We start from the raw sequence: 22,767 nt of genomic DNA, 5'->3' as shown, positions 1-22,767 counted from the left end.
TTTGTCAAAGAGTTCACATATAGACTTGTTTCAGGACAGGTGGGTGACCTTTGTGGCTTCTGACAAAGCTGCTCTAAATGCAGACACTAGGAGGCCGCTCCGAGTACCTCAGGCTTTCCGGAGTATGTAATGATCTATGCCAAGGACAAGCCTTGCTAAGAAAATGGGATCTATAAGAGTAAACCTCCATCCAAGTCCACCATGGTTCTGCATTTAGGAGTAATATTCTAGGCTGCCTCTATAATTTTATTGTAAATTTTGCTTGTATTGCTTGCCTGATGTTTCGCACATAGTGGAGTCCATAAATAAAGAAAAAGGATCTCATTAGGGGATAAACAATGACAAAATTGAGTAACATTACCTTCACTGTGCTTTTCTGTTTTCCTCTCCCTCCTCATGTGAACTGGAGAGGTGTCAGAGCTGTGGCAGGATTTGGAAGGGGAACTTGTAGGTGTTAGGCCCAGGGCTTCCTGGGAGGAAGCATTAGTCAGAGTCTGGTAACGTGCCATCGCCATCGATGCCTGCTCTTCCTCTTCAAATGTCCTCCTCACAATGTTGACGTCAAACGAGAAGGAGGCAGCCCGCTGGGAAGGTGATGCTGAAGAGATGACGGATTCTGAGGACGGAGAGGAGCCCCGGAGAGAGGAATGTAATGGAGATCTCATATTGTGCAGTGGGCTTCCATAGCTATCTGATACCTGAAATTATCAAAGACAAACCAGAAAGGATTTGTGAGAAAATTGTAATCCAACTGGCCAATATAACAAGATTAAGTTATAATACTATATGATACCCATTTAGTGATTCTACCTACAATTTACCTCATTATCTCAATTTTTCTATTACTTTAGTTGACATTTTTTCCCATTGCCCTCTCTCCTGAAGATCTTGACCTCACTGAGATATGATTCCCACCCACGCAAACATCCATTATAGAGTTATAGAGTTTTACAGCACAGAAACAGGCCCTTTGGCTTAACTCACCCATGTTGCCCAAGATCTCTATCTGAGCTAGTCCCATTTGCCTGAGTTAGGCCTATATTACTAAATCTTTTCTATCAATGCGTGTGTCCAAGTGTCTTTAAGTGTCTTAATTGTACCCACCTCTACAGCTTGATCTGGCCACACATCACCCTGTGTGCAAAGAAACTTGCCTCTCAGGTCTCTTTCAAATCCTTCCCTTCACCTTAAATCTATTCCTCTTAGTTTTACATTCCCCAACCCTGGGAAAAACTGTGACCATCCACCTTATCTACACCCTTCAGATTTCATATAGTCCAAGTGGTCATCCCCTCAGCCTCCTATACTCCAGGGAAAAAGGTCTCAGCCTATCCAATCTTTCCTGGTAACATCCTTGTGAATCTTTCCTGAACCTTTCTTCATCTACATTTCCTTACTTAAATCCAAGTAATAAAAACAAGGAGAATGGATTATGGGGCAGCACAGTAATGGGTCATTAGTGCTGCAGTCACACAGCTCCAGTGATCATAGATCAATCCTGACATTGGGTGCAGTCTGTGTGGAAATTGCCTATTTTCTCCGTGACACTATGTGTTCAGTTTCTTTCTACATCCCAAAGTTGATAGGATAATTGGCTACTATTATAGAGGTGAGTGGTAAGAAAGTTAAGGTAGTTGATGGTCATGAGAAAGAGAACAGATTACAAGGAAATGAATAAGGAAGATGAGTCTGATGGGAACACCCTGAGAGGATACAATGGGCTGAATAGCTTCCTTTATCCCTTAAGGAAACATGAGAAAAAGAATCTTAGAAACAGAAGTCATCATGGGTGCCAGAGCACTGCTCACCTGATATTTGTACACATACCTTTCCAAAAATTATAAGAGCCATAGGATCATACAGCAGGTAAACAAGACCTTCTTCCCCTCTGCTCTGTGCTGATCAAGATGCCCCATTCATGCTAGTCCCATTGCTAACACTTTCCCCCTTTCTATCCAAACTTTTCCAAACTTTGTACCTGACCAACTAAAAGTTGCTATTGTACCTCCCACTTCCACTGGCAGCTCATTCCACACACCTTCTGTAAAATAGTTACCCCTCAATTAAATTGCTCCCATTAAATATTTGCACTCTCACGTTAAACCTATGACTCTAGTTCTTCATTCCTCTATCCTGGTTTAAAAACAAGTGTATTCACCCTCCTTTTGCCCCTCATTATTTCACACACCTCTGTAATATCACTGCACCATCTCCTACACGCCAAGGAATAAAGTCCTAGCCTGTCCAAACTCTCTCAATAACCCAGTCCTGGCAATATCCTTATATTTTTCTTCTGCACTCTTTCGATTTCAACAAAATCTTTCTTATTGCAGAGCAACCAAACTTCAACTCCAAGAGTGTCTTCACCAATGTCCTGTACAACCACACCATGACCTCTCAACCTTTATACTCAGGATCCTGATTGATGACGGTTAATGTGATAAAAGCCTTCTTCACGACCCTTGTACCTGTGACTCCACTTTCAGCGAACCATACACTTGAACTCCAAGATCCCTCTGTTCTATAACACTACCCAGGGTCCTGCTGTTCAGTGAGAAAGTTTTGCCTTGATTTGCCTTTTCCAAATTACAACACCTCACAGTTCATCGAACAGAAACAGAAAATAATGACTAATTATCTCCAGTCACTAGCCACGGTTTCTGAAACCAATTAAAGTAACTTGCGACTGGTTGTCTGAGCTTAGCTAATTACACAGACTTACCAGGTGCTGAGCTCGACCACAAATTGTTTTTGCTAACGACCCACGCTGGGTGGAGTTGGGGTTATTATCAGTCCAACAGTCAAAACAATGACTTACCCTTCTTTCCAGGCTGTCATCGCCTTCTGTGGAGCTTATGCTGTCTCTTAGTCGAGACCTAGAAGGTCGCTGTCGTCTTGCCTTAACAGAGAGTTGTGCTCGAGCTTTCTGCAAGCTACTATCAAGTCTTTCCGTCTCTGGTATCACCTCATTAAAATCTGCAGTAATATTAAATATATCGATGCCAGTGAGAACTGTATTAATCATAAGAGAGCATGTAAAACCATCCATGGGGAATTAAACTAAACCCAGTTTATGGAGTGGACAAGATAATATGAAATTTTACAACCAAAATGCTGCTGTAAAGGAACAGATTATTCATTTTCCATTTGAGTGTCAGGAGGCATCATGTTTTAGTTGCTATGGGACAAGAATGGTAAGTTAGAGATAGTGGGGTAAAGATTTGTCCTTGGTCACTTGTACAAAACACGCAGTATGGTATTTACTGTACATTGTAGTTCAGTTCTGAATTCAGATCCAATGACTCTAATGAAAATCTCAGATATAGAGGAAAATGTATAGCCTTGCCATTTGTGTTCAATTATTTCAGTAAGTTTAAACGCACATAAAACATAATTATTCTACACGTCAAATAAGAATTAGCAGACAAAAAAATACCATTAATGCAGATGAATCTTAGAGTACAACTCCATAATTTCCAACAAGTGGCAACACCAGTGATTAGGGTGGTAAAGAAATCACAATGCTTGCTTGCCTTCATTGGTTGGGACATTGAGTATAAAAGCAGGCATGTCATGATGCAACTGTGTAAAACTATGGTTAGAATATAACAGAAGGTTTTATAAAAAATTGGTTAGACTGGATTTGGAGTATTGTGAACAGATTTAGGGACCCACATAGAGGGTCCAGAGGAGTTTTATGAGAATGATACAAGGAATGAAATAGTTAACTTATGAGGAGCATTTGATGGCCCTAGTCCTGTACTCACTACAGTTTAGGTTGTGGGTGATCTCACTTATTGAAACCTACTGAATATTGAAAAATCCTAGATAGAATGAACACGGGGAGGACGTTTCCAATAGTGGGAGAGTCTAGATCCAGAGGACACAGACTCAGAGTATAAGGACGTTCCTTAAAAACCGAATGAGGAGGAGTTGCTTCATTCACAGGGTGGTGAATCTGTGGAATTCATTGCCACAGACAGTTGAGGGGGCCAAGTCACTAGGTGTACTGAAAGTGGAGGTTGATAGGTTCTTGATCAATAAGGCTGTCAAAGGTTATGGGAAGAAGGCAGGAGAATGGGATTGAAAGGGATAACAAATTAGCCCTGACTTTGTGGTGGAATTTAGGCTAAATGGCCTAAATTCTGCTCCTATGTCTTATGTTATCATGTCCACTTGGAGTATAGTGTGCAGCTCTGGTTGGCACACTATAGGAAGGATGTGGAGGCTTTGGAGAAGGGGCTGTCCAGAATGTTGCCTGGATTGGAGTATATTAGCAATCAGGAGAACTTGTACAAACTTGGATTGTTTTCTCTGGAGCATCAGAGGTTGAGGGATGAGCTGATAGAAGTATATAAAATTATGTGAAAGGCTTGATAGAGCAGATAGTCAAAGGCTTTTTTATTCCTGGGTGGAAAATACAAAGGGGTGGTATTTTAACTGAAGCAGCATAGCAAGCCTTTCAATTCATGGGAACCATGAATTGAAAGGCTTGCCAACCATTCTGGTCTTGAAAATAACTCACATTGAGTTAAGCTGAATAAAGTATGTTGCCTGCTTCTTCAGAACAAACAAGTAAAAATTTCCAGTGCAATGTTACACAGTTTTCACTTGGAATTCCCCACACTGATTAAGGTGTCTTATTGATGCTTGGTCAAAGTTCAAGTTTTCAAGTTAATTTATTCTCAAAATACGTATATGTTACCATACAGTATACTATCTTGAGATTCATTTTCTTGCAAAGAAATACAACAGAATTTACAAAAAAACAATACATAAACAGACAAAGACTTACAAACAAGTTCTTTGCAAAAAACAAACAGTGCAAATAAAAAATAATACTGAGAATATGAATTGTAAAGAGTCCTTGAATGTGAGTCCATAGGTTATTGTATCAGTTCAGAGTAGTGGTGAATTAAGTTACCCATGCTGGTTCAGGACCCTGATGTAACTGTTCCTGAACCTGTTGGTGCAGGACCTAAAGCTTATATACCTCCTGCCCGATGGTTACAGGTTCCAGAAACCCTGTAGGGGATAGCATAGTGGAAGGGATTTCAAATTACATAAAATTTCTGTGATAAAGCCCCTTAAAAATATTTGGAAAAATACAATGTATTCTAAGAGAAGCTAAAAGGTTCTTACAACAAACCCAGATGCATTAAAAAAAACATTTGGTATAAATTAATGGCCTTATGGTTCTTTGTGGCTTTAAATTGTACTGATACTATGAGCATCACTGAAATGTGGTTACAATCAAAAGGCAGCCGAAGGATAAAGCTGAGAAAGAATGAAATATTTCATACAGATAAAACTGTCAGGCTAAGTAGAAGAGGGATATTACCGGTAATGGATGACATCACAGATACTTAAAAGGATGAAAGAAGCAATTTATGTTCAAACCGAGTGAGGGAGAGAAAAAGAGCTTCAGAATAAAACTGATGACTGCCTCTGGTCACCAGTTTAAGCCCAAGAGTGCACCTGTTCGTGTCTCTGAAATGCAGAGCCGAGCACAGCTGTGATCATTCACAACACAAGTAGCTGCTAACACTTATGACTCAGCAAAGAAGGCAACATCAGCCTGGGTATAGTCCTGAAGTAAAGCTGACAGCTACACAGCTGAACTCCAAGACTAATCAGTGCACCAAGGAACAGAGCGAAGACAGTGAAACAGAGAGCAAAAGAAACCAGAGCAATATTTACAGCAGGACAAGGGCAAGATATACTTAAATGAACTAAACATTAGTTTAGGGATTGGACCCATTTGCACAAATTGTGCATAAAAGTGTTTTCAGCGAGAGTAGGTCCTGTCAGGAAACTCTTTAAGCTATCACTGCATCCATTGGGAAATTGGCCAATGTACTTCAGCATGCGATTCACCTTAAAGCAGTCGATGTCTGACCAACACCAATCACACACCGGATGACATCAGGTGTCCCTCAACACATATTCCGTCTATTCCCATTTCCTGTGCTGAACTATTGTGAGAGAAATTGAGAATTTCAGTCTTCATTTTAGATAACATGCACAAAATGCTGCAGGAACTCAGCGGTCCAGGCAGCATCTATAAGAAAGAGTATAATCGACGTTTCAGGCCGAGACCTTTGATGAAAGGTCTCAACCCAAAACATCGACTATATTCTTTTCCATAGCTGCTGCCTGGCCTGCTGAGCTCCTCCAGCATTTTGTGCGTGTTGCTTGGATTACCAGCATCTGCAGATTTCCTCTTGCTTTATTTTAGATCATTAGTTTGTTGTGTTTATATGTTCTTTATTAAAACTAGATTCCATATTTATTGGGTTGCACTTTTTCCCCTACTCAGCTCTACAAAGATTTGTGAAATTGAGAAAAAAAATCCACTAGTGCTTCGTTCACCGATCACTCAAAGAAAATCTATGACCAAAATTCACAAGTATTTGATTTACACGTGACTCCTGACCACAGAAATGTGGTGGTAATTTCACTTTGAAATGGTCTAGCAATTAAAGTCTCTACATTGCCACATCAATGCTTTGCGCACCACGTTTGCCAGCTGCATTTTTTTTTCAATGGCCTGCATCATGGAAGAACCTATCAGTGATATACTCTTCTGCATTCACAGGCCTTTAGTTCAAATTAGTTCTGGGCTGTCTGCTATGATCATGGGTCCTTTGATCAGGCTACACTTCATGGCATGTCAGTTAGTCAGACCACATCATCATGTGAGGAGGACGGCCCCAGGAGGAAGCACCATGTTTCCACCTTTCACCCACTTCCGTGGCTGCCATTCCCGCCACTACACAGGGTCTGGCATTGGGAGAGTTTATTCACTTCTGGCTCAGTTCCCTGTGGTCAGAAAAGCAACTATGTGCCAAATGTGAGCTCTCCAACCAGCTTCAGTGCTTCCATATGAATGGATTTTTCTCCAATTTCACAAATCTGCACAAACAGAATAAACATTTTTGCTTCATCCATGTGCTTATTTAAGTCTCTTAAACCTCCCTAATGCGTCTGCTTCTAACACCATCCCAGCAGCATATTCCATGCGTTTACCTCTCTCCTTCTATAAAAAGAACTACCTCTGACATCCCCCCTATACTTTCCTCCAATCACCTTAAAATTATGCCCTCTATGCACCACCACGGTCACATTAAATAGTAGTGCAGGCTATGAAATTGTGTGGCCAACTACTTCACCTAATCGTAGGTCTGTATGTTTATGTAAAATCAATCTCAGTCACTTACAGCAGTGTGGTCCCCAAACGTGATTGATAGGGTAATTACACTTATTGACTTGCTTTGTCACCAGATGCAGCCATTTATAATGAGGCCCCTGCTCACTTGTTGGTATTTGGTAGCAATCTAAATAGAAACTAGGCTATTCATAAACTCTGGCATTTGTGTCTTCATAGAATAACTAAAGTTATCAGAATCTGGTTATGTATCGTTAAAATAAAACATGAACCAGCTAGGAGGGACTGGTAATATCAATCAGGCTCTTCCCCACAGAAAGCTGTGCTTCATTGGATTAATGACTGTAATTAATTTCAGAGTGACTGATGGGTCTCCACCTTCTCAGAACACAAGACCAATTTTCTATTTTTTACTATGAAACAATTCTGTTCTCCCCTGGGCTTGCTAAGAAACATATATGACATGCTGTCCAAATATTTTTTATACAGTAAATGTACCAGTGCAGAATATATTTCAATAAAATGACCCATTAAGTACAGCTCAAGTTTTAAAAGAGTTTGAGGTAGACTAAATGCCTTTATGAACTGGCAACTAATACAGCAGATTACCTAAATTGAAAGCTGTTTTGAAGTAAAGCTGCACAACATCTTGAATTTAGCTATTATTATAATCTGAGGCTGTTGTTACTTGATTACAGGTCACAAGTCAATGATTAATGAGTAGCTCATGAGGCTAAAAGGTTAAAAGCTGTCTTCAATCACAGGGTTTTCAAAAATTTTATACTCTCTTGAAACAACTTGCTTCCATTAAATGTAATGGGTACACTTTGGCCTGAAGAAGAATATTACGTGCTTGCAGTTCCTGAGACCAGCAGTTATTGGAAATTCACCACACTTCTTGTAAATAACATGACTCAAAAGTGCTAGCATGGCTACAATCTTCAAGAAGGGGCAAAGGTACAAATCTGGCAAGTGAGCTTGACAATGAAGGAAATAAACGAGGCCTCCAGCTTTGCCTCTTGAGAAGCAGGTCATACTCAAAAGGATTATTAGAATGGTTGAAAAATACAGATGTTACTGGAGAGTTGGAGATTACTGGAGATATATATACAGTGTGTGCAATAAATATATATATATATGTGTGTGTATATATATATCATAAATGTATGTATGTGTATATATATTCACTTTAAAATTATATCCAATTCAGAAAATTTTTTGATCTTAATCAATTCGGGTTAGCGATTCCTATTTTAGGTAACATATTTTTTCCTCCCTCTTTTACGGATCGCGCTTTTCAAACTTGGAAGACTAAGGGTATTTTACGGTTTTTGGATTTATTTTTAGATGGTTCCCTTATGTCTTTTGAACAATTATCTAATAAATATAACTTATCAAGAATACATTTTTTTAGATATTTACAAGTTAGAAATTTCCTAAGTACTATACTTTCTTCCTTTCCAATGCTCCCTCCTATATATATTTTAGATTCGATAATTAACCTTAATCCATGTCAGAAAGGTGCATCGGCTATGATTTATAATATTATTATGAAACTTAGGAAAGCTCCATTTGATAAGATTAGGGTAGATTGGGAACAGGAATTGGGGCTTACCATTTCTGTGGATGATTGGGGGCAGATTTTACAATTAGTTAATACTTCCTCTATTTGTGCTAAACATTCCCTAATTCAATTTAAAGTGGTTCATAGAGCACATATGTCCAAAGATAAGTTAGCGCGTTTTTACTCGCATATTAATCCTTTCTGTGATAGATGTTCGGGGCAGATAGCCTCTTTAACTCATATGTTTTGGTCTTGCCCTACTTTGGAAACTTTTTGGAGAGATATTTTCAATATTATTTCTAAGGTATTAAATATAGATATCTCTCCTCACCCTATTACTGCTATCTTTGGACTACCTAAAATTTCTAGTAATCTTTCCCCTTCAGCCCGTAGAATGATTGCATTTCTTACTTTAATGGCGAAAAGATGTATTTTACAACATTGGAAAGAGCTTAATGCCCCAACTACCTTTTTTTGGTTTTCTCAGACGATTTTATGTTTGAATTTGGAGAAAATTAGAAGTAACCTTTATGATTCTTCATTTAAATTTGAACAGATTTGGGGACCTTTTATTCGATATTTTCATTTAATGTAATATTTACCCTTCTTGTTTTTTTTTTCACTGTTTTAATGGAGGTCGGGATTGAGGACGTGATTTTAAGTTTAACTCTGTTTGGTTTCAAGTTAGCCCATTGCTTTGCCTTGCTTTTAGTTAGTTGCACGGTGGGTTTTTTTTGGGGGTTTTTTTTTCTTTTTTTCCATTGATATATATAAAATTTAGTAAACTATTATGTTATCTTGGTTTCTTATGCTTAAATTACATTGTAGTATTTTCTTTTTGGTATTGTTATCTTTTGGAATTTTATTATACTTTAACATTGTATTAATGTTTATATGGCTTACCTTTTTTGTATACTTACTCAATAAAAAGATTTAAAAAGAAAGAAAGAAAATTATATCCAGCAAAATCCCAAACCAGGATTTCTACAGGGAAAGAGATCTGGTTTGTATACTGAATAAGAAGTAGTCATAACTAGCATCATTAAAAGCATGATATTAGTTATCGCGGCCTTCTGTAGAAATCTCATGTTTGCCCTGAATTTAACAATTCAGCTGAGAACAGGGATCTAGAGGGATTTACATTTCAAGACAGTTGTGATAAATTTTGTTCCATGGTAAATGAAATAAATAGTAGAAAGACAGAGAATGGAAATCTATGTTCCTTGGCGACACTCAGATAATAGTTACAAATTAGTCTGGTTACATCGGTCTTTTTAATATTAGGTGTTCTGTTCATTACAATCAAGAGAGGAAATGGTGCAGGTGACAGGGCCAGAAATTATAGTGTCTTTGGCTGTTACAGGCACAAAACAACACATCAACCTACTCAGTGGTGGTGAGGAATTCCCAATAATGACTGAGGCTAGGTTTGCATACTTCAAGGAAATGAGGATCGTTTCAATAATTGACTAAGTGTAGTACCCTCGCAAAGAGATCCATGTGAGACATTGCCTGTTCCACCTGGGTGAAAGATTGACAACCCCATCCCAACAACCTTCCCTCCCCAAATCCTGTAATCTTTTACAATAATTTACAATCCACTTCATAGAAATTGCTTTTAAATTTGGTAACATCGACAGACAAGTTTGAATGTAATCAATCACAACAGGAACTAAGTTTAAAGTAGAAAGTATTCTATGAAATATTAAAAAAATACAAGTGGGTTGTTAATACAGATATATTCCAAAGCAATTCTCAAATGAGGGGTTCTGATCAATCATAAGTCACTAAGAGCCAGAACTCAAACTGTCTATTGAGTTTGTGCAGTATCTAGCCTTAAGGCAGACAGTAAATAAAAGAAACATAATTGAAATAACACTTCAAGATCTGAGTTCCTTTTAGCAAGATTATTTTGAAGTTTTCAAATAATTTGACTGAAGATATGCAAAAACAATACATCACGGATATAGTTGGGAATTCTCTGGCCTGGAAATTTAATTGGGTAAAGTATGTCTTTCATGTGCTATGCAATTGATTGTGAAATACATTGGTGGACTGAGAAACTGAATTGGAGTTCTCTGCCTGCTGGGCACACAGCAGTAACATCAATCATCCAGCCCTATTTGATATTACTGCTGCAAAGCTGACATGTGCATGTATACCAGAGAAAAAACTTAACAGGAGGGAGGCAGCAAATTCAATCCCAAGCTAAGCTGATGGCACTTATTTAAACCCCTGTTGGAAGACTAGCACAGAAGGTAGACAAACTACAGCTACAAATTCCAGTCATCACGGGACTGCCCCAACTCTTTTGGCCACAAATGTTTCATCCAGCTGTTCACCTCCAAAGCCCTGATATCCAATCATCTGTCAGATATGTGGTGCCTACTCCCAGTTATCACCAACCACTTCCATCCATTACTTGAAGTAGATTGCCCATTAAGAACCACTGCCCTCAGTTCCCACTGAGACATAGAGGTTATGATCTCATAGTTCTCCTGTGCTTTAGAAATTGTTCACAACCTCAATCCATAAACACTCAGTGCATCACGATATTGACAGTCCTAACTCCTTACCCACTTTGTGCTTGAAATAGTGCTTCTGTGCAGCCATGGAAGAAACTGGTGCAAGTTCCCTGCAAGGTGCTATTTTAGTGCTAATTTCTGGAACATAGTTTAGAAAAAAATCTTGTAAGCCTACTGCTCCCTGTTATATGGTTGATGTTTGGCTAGACCAAGCTAATGAATAGATCTTTGGCCTTGATATACAGGAGGAGAACAAAAGTTTGGTTTGTGGATGTGTCCTACTGGGGAGTAATGGATTGCAGTTTACAAGGCGCTGTATCACCTTTGGGTGCAGTAGTATTTTCAGTGACTTACTCAAGTGTTCCGAGGATCCTGTTGACTGTTTTATCTTTCATGTGAAATGCAGCAATAAACTCAAGCAGCTTATTTAAAAAGAATTGAAAAGTATCTGGAAGAGTTTCTGTGACTCCTCAAGTCTGCTTCATTATTCAGTAAGATTATGGCTAATCCTAGACATTGGTTCCACTTCCCTGCACAATTCCCCTTGAAGACACGTAAGCCATGAATACAACAAGACCTGAGCATCACTCTCTGGTAGACAGTTCCACAACCCTCATTGCTGTCCTCCTCAGTCCTGAAAGCAGAACCCACTTTTTGCAAGATTCTGCTCCTAGTTCAAGACCTTCCAGCCAGAGGGCACAGCATCCTGTCAGAAACTCTCAAAGTCTAAGGTTTCTATGGAATCACCATGTACATCAAAACATTGAAGCATACAGTAAAATGCACTGTTTGCGTCAAAGAACAACATCGTCTGAAGCTGTACACAAACACGAGAAAATCTGAAGAAGCTGGAAATCCAAAGCGACACACACAGAATGTAGGAGGAACTCAGCAGGCCAGGCAACATCTATGGAAAAGAGTAAACAGTCGGTGTCTTGGGCCAAGACCCTTCATCAGGACATCAGGATCCTGATGAAGGGTCTTGGCCCGAAACTTCAACTGTTTACTCTTTTCCATAGATGCTGAGTTCCTCCGGCATTTTGTGTGTGTTAGTCTGAAGCTGTGCTGGGGGCAGCCCACAAGTGTTGCCATACTTCTGGTGCCAACATAGCTACCAAGGACTTACTGACACTAACCCGTATGTCTTTGGAATGTGAGAGGAAACTGGAGCACCCAGAGGAAACATATGCGATCATAGGGAGAACATACCAACGGCTTACAGACAGCAGTGGAATTTGAGGTCCGATCTTACAGTTGAGACTGTAAAGTTTTATGCTAACTACAACACTACCGTGCCTCCTTTAATTCTTCTCAGTCCCTGAGGGAATAAACCCATTGTATTCATGAAGTACAAACTGGGGGATTGCATTTGAGACCTCTCAGATATGCTGGACACTCACTGGATAAGTTCACTGAGCCATCAAGAGATTCCAATGCTACACTTTAACACTGAGCTACTGCTGTTGCTAGACAGAGTAACTTCCACCAGAGTATAGCCACCAATCTCTTTGTGGTTGATATCCCAGTTGAAATATTTATAACATGGCTAATCAACACTTGACAAAAATAAGCCTTGACAATGTCCAGTTTCTTGAATCAAATGACAACTATATTTGTTGAATAAAATATACTAAGGATTAGACCCAAAAGAACCTATCTTCTGGCATGGCTTTCAGCTGGCTAAGTACAAATTAATACATCTGATAATGAAGGCATGCTCAATTTTAATTCTCAAGCAGTTTTGTTCAGAAAGCAAGAACTTTACGTAATTCTGCTGTAAATACATGGTGTCATTTATTTCAAAGATTAAAAAAGTTCAAAGTGAAATTTATTATCAGAATACATGCATGTAACTACATACAACCCTAAGATTCTTTTTTCCTGTGGGCATACTCAGCAAATCTACAGAATAGTAATTGTAAACAGGATCAATGAAGGATCAAGAGCATAGAAGACAACAAACTGTAAATAGAATCATAAATAAATAGCAATAAATAATGAGAGAATGAAATAACAAGATAAAGAGTTCTTAACGTGAGACCATTTATTGTGGGAACATCTCCGTAGATGAGTGTAGTTATCCTCTTTTGTTCAAGAGCCTGATGGTTGTTGGGTAGTAACTGTTCTTGAACCTGGTGGAGTGAGTCCTGAGGCACCTGTACCTTCTACCCGATGGCAGCAGTGAGAAAAGAGTATGGCCTGGGTGGTGAGGATCTTTGATGATGGATGCTGCTTTTCTAAGGCAACATTTCATGTAGATGTGCTCAATGGTCGGGAGGGTTTTACCTGTGACGTACTGGGGTGAATCCATTACATTTTGTAGGATTTTCTGTTCAAAGGCATTGGTGTTCCCATACCCGGCTGTAATGCAGCCAGTCAGCACACTTTCCACCGCACATCTATAGAAGTTTGCTAAGGTTTTCAATGACATGCCAAACCTCCGCAGACTCCTGAGGAAGTAGAAGTGCTGTCGTGCTTTCTTCGCAATAGTATTTATATGATGGGTGGTGGACAGGTCCTCTGAAATAGCTTAATAAACACCGCAAGCCCTGGCCTAGGCTTTAAATTTTTAACTCTTGGATTTATTTGCTACTGTACAGAAAAAAAACCCAGTGGATTCTGGATGTCCCTCCTGGCTGCATGGCCAACATACATGAATCTGCTGAGCTACAGTGCCTCCCCTTCCTCAGTCTGTCTGGGAGAATTGGGAAGGCTCAGAATAGCAAGCTGCTGTTTGCAATTCACTCCAACACTTTTCCCAGAGGATTAATTTTGGGTGATTCTATTGCTTCTCTTTTTAATCATTGGCATTATTTCCTGTGCCCATTAGACACCAGTCATTCATTCAAGCCAATGTCGAAATCAAAGTGTCTCTGAGTCGTAAGCCTGTTAGCAGAGCATTTCCGATACTGAAATCAGTTCTGGTACTGCTATAACAACAATGCTCTGTACAATAGCTGGCAATTATCCAAGCAGCTCCTGGGAACCAGCTGTCCTTGACTTCAAGCTCCTGCACTCCAACAGCACTTGGGATCAGATATAGTCATTAGAGCAGGATGGTGAATGTACTGTTTTCTGAGAAGACCATTGCAAACTCTCCTGTGCCCTTTCACCTGGCCTCCATTAGCTGCTGATCTGTGGCTGAACACACCCCACTGAAGTAATGACGTCGACAAAACACTGGTCAACCGTTCTTTATATTTGAACAGGTCAAACTACTTTCATGTCAAAGCAGAATTCGGAACTACAGCCGATCTGTGAAAGGCAATCATCTATGATGCGTGATGACCTGATAGGAATTGTTATGCAAATGTCTCCCAATGTCAGTTGTCAGATGCATTTCATGAAATGTTCATGAATTGACTCTGGAATTATTAGCCAAAGCAAAGGCTGCAAGGATTTCCCTAATAATTCAAACATAATTGAGTTTTGGAATGTATGAATAATATACCAACTACAGTATTGGGCAAAAATCTTAGGCATTTATATACAGCTAGAATGCCTAAGATGTTTGCATAATACTATAATAATTTTCTGTATTGCACTGTACAGCCACTGCTGCATAAAAAATCAAAATTTCAAGACACATGTGAGTGATGATAAACCTGATTCTGTTCTGGATCTCTATTGTGGACTGAGAGTGGGAAGGGGGCAGGGAGAGAGGAATCATGGTTGGGAAAAGGAGAAGGGAGAGAAAGCACCAGAGAGACGTTCTGTAATGATCAATAAACCAATTGTTTGGAATCAAATGATCTCGCCTAGTGTCTCAGGGCTGGGTGTGTCTGCACCTACATCACCCCCCATGCTGGCACTCCTTCTCTGCCACCTGTCCCACACCCCTCCCTTGATACTCCACCCTCGCCATTCCCAATGTCTTTTGTTCCCACCAGATTTACAAACTCACTCTGAGCTCCATGTTGGCAAATACTGTGCACACCCTAGCTAGTTTTATGTTTTGGAGTTAAAAAACATTAACAGTGGTGACGAGTAAGTTTTAAAACAAATCTTAGGAGACTTCCTACCTTTGAAGAGCAACGAGACGTGCAAGTCTTTAAAAAAAAAATCACAACACAGTTTTTTTTTTGTTGGCATGAGGAGAAAGATGATAGAGTTTAAAAAAAGGCAGAAAAAAGACAAATTGGCAGGTTTGTAAATAGTGAGTACCAGGTGGTAATAACCATAAAAAAAGCTAATTTGCTGCTGTATATGGAACAAATTCTGCAGTATTTTAAAGCAAATGATATAGCCAATGAGAAACAAGTGGCAGTGTTTCTGAGTGCATTGGATAGAAGAGCCTACAGTTTCCTCAGAAGTTTGACAGCTGCAACCAAACCAGCCAAAATGATTTTTGCTGACATTGTGAAAGTGATCCAGGAATATTTAGAAATGAAACCATTTTTGATTACTGAATGCTTTGGGTTTCATTAGTGGAATCAAAAGGAAGGAGTGTCCTTTTCAGCACATATGGCTGAATTGAAGAAGCTGTCTGAGTATTGTCAGTTCAGTGATGGATTTAATGATGCATTGAGAGATTGTTTAGTTTGTGGGATCTTCCAAGAAGCATTCAAAAATAGCTCCTAACTGAAGCGCAACTTACATTTAAAAGAAAAGTTGAAATAGCTGTATCATTGGAAACAGATGAGTTGCAGTCAGGAATGAAAGTGAGTGTGAATAAAATTGCAATGTCTAAACTGAAACCTGCCTGGCCAAACAAATTGTGTTACTGTTGTGGCAGGGGCTCAAATACATCAGACAAAATGCAGGTTTAAGGGTGCAACTTGCAGAAAATGCAACAATGTAGGACACATATGAAAATCATGTTGGGCAGACAAATACATATGGACTGCACAGGGAAGAGATAAAGGTAAAAACTTAAGTTGTAGTTTCAAGAAGAGCACTAATCTGCATGCTGTTGATGAAAAATCTGATAATGATGAAAGTAACACAGGGCTGAGTAGCCTTGAGATTTACATTGTGAAAACTAACAGGGGACAAACAATATGACTTATACCAGAAGTGAATGGCAAATTAATTAAAATGAAATTGGACACTGGTTTAGCTGTTTCAGTCATACCATAAAATGAGTTTGAACAGCATTTCAAAGATACTAAACTGAAGCCTGCAGATATCCAATAAAGAACTTATGCTGGAGAAAAGATAACTCCTGTGGAAAGGACATTTGTAACAGTGAAATTATGTATAACAAACAAAAAGTCACGTTGGGCTTCTATGTGGTAAAAACAGGAGGGCCAGCATTGGCTGAGACAAATACAATATGATTGGAGATCCATCCATCATTTGCATGCCACATCACCTGCAACAGAGTGAATTCAGAAAGGTACTGGATGATGCCACAGCAGTGTTCAATGATGGCACTGGAAAACTCAAACATACCAAGGGTAAAATAGTGTTAAATGAAAATATCACACCCGTGTTTTACAAAGCCCATCCAGTTCCTTATACCATCCATGATAAAGTAGCCAGTGAGCTAGTTTGCATGGAGGCTGAAGGAATTCTTTCCAAGGTTGGGTGGAGCCCATGGGCAACCCCAGGTCTCCCAGTAGCCAAGAAGAATGTGTCTGTCAGGATCTGTGGTGATTTTAAGGTCACTATCAACTCGACACTGAAAGTAGATCAATAACCTCTGCCCAGAATAGAGGATATCTCTGCAAACCTTTCTGGAGGAAAACACTTCAGCAAAATGGACTTAGCTGAGGGCTACCTACAGATGGATATGGAAGAAGAGTCCAAAGTGTTTCCCACCATAAACACCCACAAAGGGCATTATCGCTATAATAGGCTTGGTTTTTGGAGTAGCATCTACACCGGCATTCAGGCAGAAAGCTGTGAACCAGGTGCTGCAAAGCTGCCCAGGCACCAGATGACATCATTGTTACTGGTGAGGATGACAAAGAAGATCTCCAGATTCTCAAGACAGTGTTTAAAAGATCAGAAGATTATAGGCTCAGAGTATGATGAAACAAGTGTGAATTCTTTAAACCAAACATCACCTACTGTGGTCACTCTTTTGTCCCACAACAGTTACTCAAGCACTGGTGGATGCCCCCAGGCCAAAGGATGTGTCACACTTACGGTCCTTTCTAGGATTTGTCAATTACTGCAATGGGTCGCTGCCCATCCTTGCTACTGTGCTCCACCCCTTGAACTCATTACTACAGATCAGGAAGAAATGGCAATGGATAAAGCAGTGTGAGGTGTTTTCAAAAAGTTAAAGGACGTGAGACACTGTACTCACACATTATGATCCACGTCATCCAGTGAAGCTTGTCTGTGATGCCCCGCCTTATGGTCTAGGTGCAGTCATGTTGCATGTTATGAGTGATTTAAGTTAACACCCCAGAGCCTTTGCATCACCTTTCCTTCCCGCTGCAGAGAAAAACTACGCACAAATTGACAGAGAGGGCTTGAGTCTGGTTTGGGTGTAAAACGTTTCAACCAGTACTTGTATGGCAGAGAGTTTACCCTCATCACTGACCATCAACAACTCGTGTCCATTTTCAATCCACAGAAGGGTGTTCCACTAACAGCAGCAGCATGAATACAGAGATGAGCTCTGTTTCTTGGGGGATACAATTACAAGATCAAATTCAAAAAGACAACTAATCATGGAAATGCTGATGGATTATCCTGTTTACCCTTGGAAAAGGAAATACCTGAAAAATTTACAAAAGAGCATACCCCTCTTGACGTATTTTCCTAATGCAAATCAAAACTCTCCTTATTATGACAGAGATGATCCAAAGGGAAACCAGAAAAGACCCCAAACTGTCTCAGGCCTACAGAGCAACACAAAATGGCTGCAATGTGCAGCAGAAACTCTAGTTCACCCATTTTTACCAACGCCGGGATGAACTTGCCCTTGATGAGGGTTGCCTTATGTGGGGATTGAGAGCTGTTCTACCATCCAAGCTGACAGCTAAAGTGTTGGAGGAGCTACATGCCGGTCATATAGGTGTGGTCAAAATGAAAATGCTGAATTGAAGCTTTGTCTGGTGGTCTGGGATAGATCAACAGATGGAGCAGCTTGCCATGCACTGTTCGGGATGCCAACATGTCCGGAAGAAAGGTGTCCAGAGGTGTCCAGAGAAAAGCAGAACCATTTCCTGCTGCCCCAGGATCAACCCCAACAACCACCATGAAGAAGACCCCAGAACCTGAAATTGTTTCACAGCCACAGGTCTCTCCTGCCAAGCAAAGCGAACACCCCCGCCTCCAGTCAGGAAAGATGTTATCCCGCAAGGGTGAGAAAGCCTCCACAGAGATTAAATCCTTAGGCCTGAATGGGACAATTTAAAATTGACCATGCTATGGATGTCTATATAGTAGTTGTATTATATTGTATACTGTGTACATAGTTGAGATGCATTCTATATTGAGTTGGAGTTTATAGCTAAGCAGGGAGGAGTGTTGTAATATTTGAGTAATATCATAAATATATTGTTTGATTAAACATTCTTTGTTGTTTAAATAATTAATTATGGGTTATATGACAGTCTGTGAATGGTATATGTCATTACACCACTATACCTTAAGTGCCTGTCTCACTTAAAGTGGAAACGAAGAGTACACATTTTTCCCAGTGTCCTGAGTTTTTCTTTAGATTAATTTATGGAGTTACAAAACATCTCTGGCACTGAGTCTGGTTCTGCAGTGCAGAAGGGAGGGTGGAAGAAGAGGAGAGCAGTAGTGATAGGGGACTCGATAGTTAGAGGTACTGACAGGAGGTTCTGTGGTCGTGACAGAGAATCCAGGATGGTTTGTTGCCTCCCAGGTGCCAGGGTCAAGGATGTCTCTGATTGCGGGCACAGCATTCTGAAGTGGGAGGGTGATCAGCCAGATGTCATGGTACACATCGGTACCAATGACATAGCAAGGAAGAGTGAGGAGGTCCTGGAGGGTGAGTATAGAGAGCTTGGTAGGAAGTTGAAAAGCAGGACCTCGAGGGTGGTAATCTCAGGATTGCTACCTGTGCCACGTGCCAGTGAGGGTAAGAATAGGATGCTCTGGAGGAGGAACAAGTGGCTGAGGAACTGGTGTAGGGGGCAGGGTTTCAGATTTCAGGATCATTGGGACCTCTTCTGGGGTAGGTGGGACCTGTACGAGAGAGACGGGTTACACTTGAACTACAAGGGGACCAATATCCTTTCAGGGAGGTTTGTTAGTGCTATTGGGGAGGCTTTAACCTGGATTTGCAGGGGGATGGGAACCAGAGTGCCAGAGGAGATAGTGGAGCGGGGGTGAAAATAAATGATGTTAAAAGTTCATGCAAAGTCACAAGTAGAAGGGTTGGGTGTGGTGGTAATAATCTTCTGAGGTGTGTCTATTTCAATGCAAGGAGTATTGTGGGGAAGCTGACGAGCTGAGGGCGTGGATTGACACATGGAATTACGACATTATATCCATTAGTGAAACTTGGCTACAGGAGGGGCAGGACTGGCAGCTTAATGTTCCAGGGTTCCGATGTTTCAGACGTGATAGAGGCAGAGGGATGAAGGGTGGAGGGGTGGCATTGCTAGTCAGGGAAAATGTTACAGCAGTGCTCAGGCAGGACAGATTGGAGGGCTTGTCTACCAAGGCCGTATGGGTGGAGCTGAGAAACAGGAAAGGTATGACCACATTAATGGGGTTGTATTATAGACCACCCAATAGTCAGCGAGAATTGGAGGAGCAAATTCTGCAGAGAGATAGCAGACAACTGCAGGAAACATGCATTTGTGATAGTAGGGGACTTTAATTTTCCACATATTGATTGGGACTCCCATACTGTTAAAGGTCTAGACGGGTTAGAGTTTGTAAAATGTGTTCAGGAAGGTTTTTAAAATCAATATATGGAAGTGCCAACTAGAGAGGATGCAATATTAGATCTCCTATTAGGAAACAAGTTAGGACAGGTGACGGAAGTGTGTGTAAGGGAACACTTTGGTTTCAGTGATCATAACACCATTAGTTTCAACTTGATCATGGATAAAGATAGATCTGGTCCTCAGGTTGAGATTCTAAACTGGAAAAAGGCCAAATTTGAAGAAATGAGAAAAGATCTAAAAAGCGTGGATTGGGACAGGTTGCTTTCTGGCAAGGATATGATTGGTAAGTGGGAAGCCTTCAAAGGAGAAATTTTGAGAGTGCAGAGTTTGTATGTTCCTGTCAGGATTAAAGGCAAAGTGAATAAGAATCAGGAACCTTGGTTCTCAAGGAATATTGGAACTCTGATAAAGAAGAAGAGAGAGTTGTGTGACTGTATAGGAAACAGGGATCAAATAAGGTGCTTGAGGAGTATAAAAAGGGCAAAAAAATACTTCAGAAAGAAATTACAAGGGCTAAAAGAAGACATGAGGTTGCCTTGGCAGTCAAAGTGAAGGATAGTCCAAAGAGCTTCTACAGGTATATTAAGAGCAAAAGGATAGCAAGGGATAAAATTGGTCATCTTGAAGATCAGAGTGGTTGGCTATGTATGGAACCAAAAGAAATGGGGGAGATCTTAGATGAGTTTTTTGCGTCTGTGTTTAATAAGGAAACTGGCATGGAGTCCATGGAATTAAGGCAAACAAGTGAGATCATGGAACCTATACAGATTGAGGAGGAGGAGGTGCTTGCTATCTTGAGGCAAATCAGAGTAGATAAATCCCCAGGACCTGACACGGTATTCCCTCGGACCTTGAAGGAGACTAGTATTGAAATTGCAGGGGCCCTGGCAGATATATTTAAAATGTTGATATCTACGGGTGAGGTGCCGGAGGATTGGAGGATAGCTCATGTTGTTCCGTTGTTTAAAAAAGGCTCTAAAAGTAATCCGGGAAATTATAGGCCGGTAAGTTTGAAGTCGATAGTAGGTAAATTATTGGAAGGAGTACTAAGAGATAGGATCTATAAGTATTTGGATAGACAGGGACTTATTAGGGAGAGTCAACATGGCTTTGTGCATGATAGGTCATGTTTGACAAATCTATTGGAGTTTTTCGAGGAGGTTACCAGGAAAGTGGATGAAGGGAAGGCAGTGGATGTTGTCTACATGGACTTCAGCAAGGTCTTTGACAAGGTCCCGCATGGGAGGTTAGTTACGAAGATTCAGTCACTAGGTATACATGGAGAGGTAGTAAATTAGATTAGACATTGGCTCAATGGAAGAAGCCAGAGAGTGGTAGTGGAGGATTGCTTCTCTGAGTGGAGGCCTGTGACTAGTGGTGTGCCACAGGGAGCAGAGCTGGGTCCATTGTTATTTGTCATCTATATCAATGATCTGGATGATAATGTGATAGGCTGGATCAGCAAATTTACTGATGATACAAAGATTGGAGGTGTAGTGGACGGTGAGGAAGGTTTTCAAAGCTTGCACAGGGATTTGGACCAGCTGGACAAATGGGCTGCAAAATGACAGATGGAGTTTAATACAGTCAAGTGTGAGGTATTGCCCTTTGGAAGGACAAACCAAGGTAGAACATACAAGGTAAATGGTAGGGCACTGAGGAGTGCAGTAGAACAGAGGAATCTGGGAATACAGATACAAAATTCCCTAAACGTGGCGTCACAGGTAGATAGGGTCGGTAAAGAGAGCTTTTGGCACATTGGCCTTTACAAATCAAAGTATTGAGTGTAAGAGTTGGAATGTTATGGAGAGGCTGTATAACGCATTGGTGAGGCCGAATTTGGAGTATTGTGTGCAGTTTTGGTCACCAAATTACAGGAAGGATATTAATAATGTTGAAAGAGTGCAGAGAAGGTTTACAAAGATGTTGCCGGGACTTGAGAAACTGAGTTACAGAGAAAGGTTGAATAGGTTAGGACTTTATTCCCTGGAGCGTAGAAGAATGAGGGGAGATTTGATAGAGGTATGTAAAATTATGATGGGTTTAGATAGAGTGAATGCAAGCAGACTTTTTCCACTGAGGCAAGGGGAGAATAAAACCAGAGGACATGGGTTAAGGGTAAGGGGGGAAAAGTTTAAAGGGAATATTAGGGGGGCTTCTTCACACAGAGAGTGGTGGGAGTGTGGAATGAGCTGCCAGATGAAATGGTAAATGCAGGCTCACTTTGAACATTTAAGAAAAAATTGGACAGGTACATAGATGAGAGGTGTATGGAGGGATATGGTCCAGATGCAGGTCAGTGGGATTAGGCAGAAAAGTGGTTCTATGGTTCTATAATGGGTGGGGATAGGAGAAGAGGTGTAGATAGGTGTGTGGGTGATGGACACATGGGGCCTGGTGAGGAAGGGAGAGGGGATAAAAATTCTCGGTATGAGGGGTGTGTGGCCGGGGGTGCGAAGGGGAGAATGGAAATAGTAAACGAAGTGAGAGGGATCCAAAGGGAGAAGGAACACAAGGGATGTGGATTTCCTGAAATTAGGAAGTTCAATATTCACATTATTGTAAGATACCCAAGTGAAATATGAGGTGTTGTTCTTCTACTCCTTCTAGTCCACTTAGATTCTCTCTCCCTTTGTTCACTTTTTCTTCCCCCCTCTCCCTTTCCCCATTATCACTTTCCAGCCT

General features: G+C 40.5%; 1 protein-coding gene across 2 annotated transcripts in view; it reads right to left on the bottom strand.

The window, feature by feature from the left end:
- Positions 1-22,767, bottom strand: part of samd14 (sterile alpha motif domain containing 14) — a 177,644-nt gene that overhangs the window by 82,698 nt on the left and 72,179 nt on the right. For both annotated transcript variants that reach the window (XM_063037747.1, XM_063037746.1), the window contains exons 3-4: positions 2,819-2,976; positions 362-698 (exon numbers count right to left, since the gene is read on the bottom strand). In XM_063037747.1, coding sequence (XP_062893817.1) covers positions 362-698; positions 2,819-2,976 — 495 coding nt within the window. The remainder of the gene's footprint in view (positions 1-361; positions 699-2,818; positions 2,977-22,767) is intronic.

The sequence above is a fragment of the Mobula hypostoma genome, chromosome X1 (genome assembly GCF_963921235.1).
Source record: "Mobula hypostoma chromosome X1, sMobHyp1.1, whole genome shotgun sequence".
Lineage (NCBI taxonomy): Eukaryota > Metazoa > Chordata > Chondrichthyes > Myliobatiformes > Myliobatidae > Mobula > Mobula hypostoma.
Note: the sequence above shows the minus strand (reverse complement) of the source record. Positions and strands in the feature narration are given on the sequence as shown.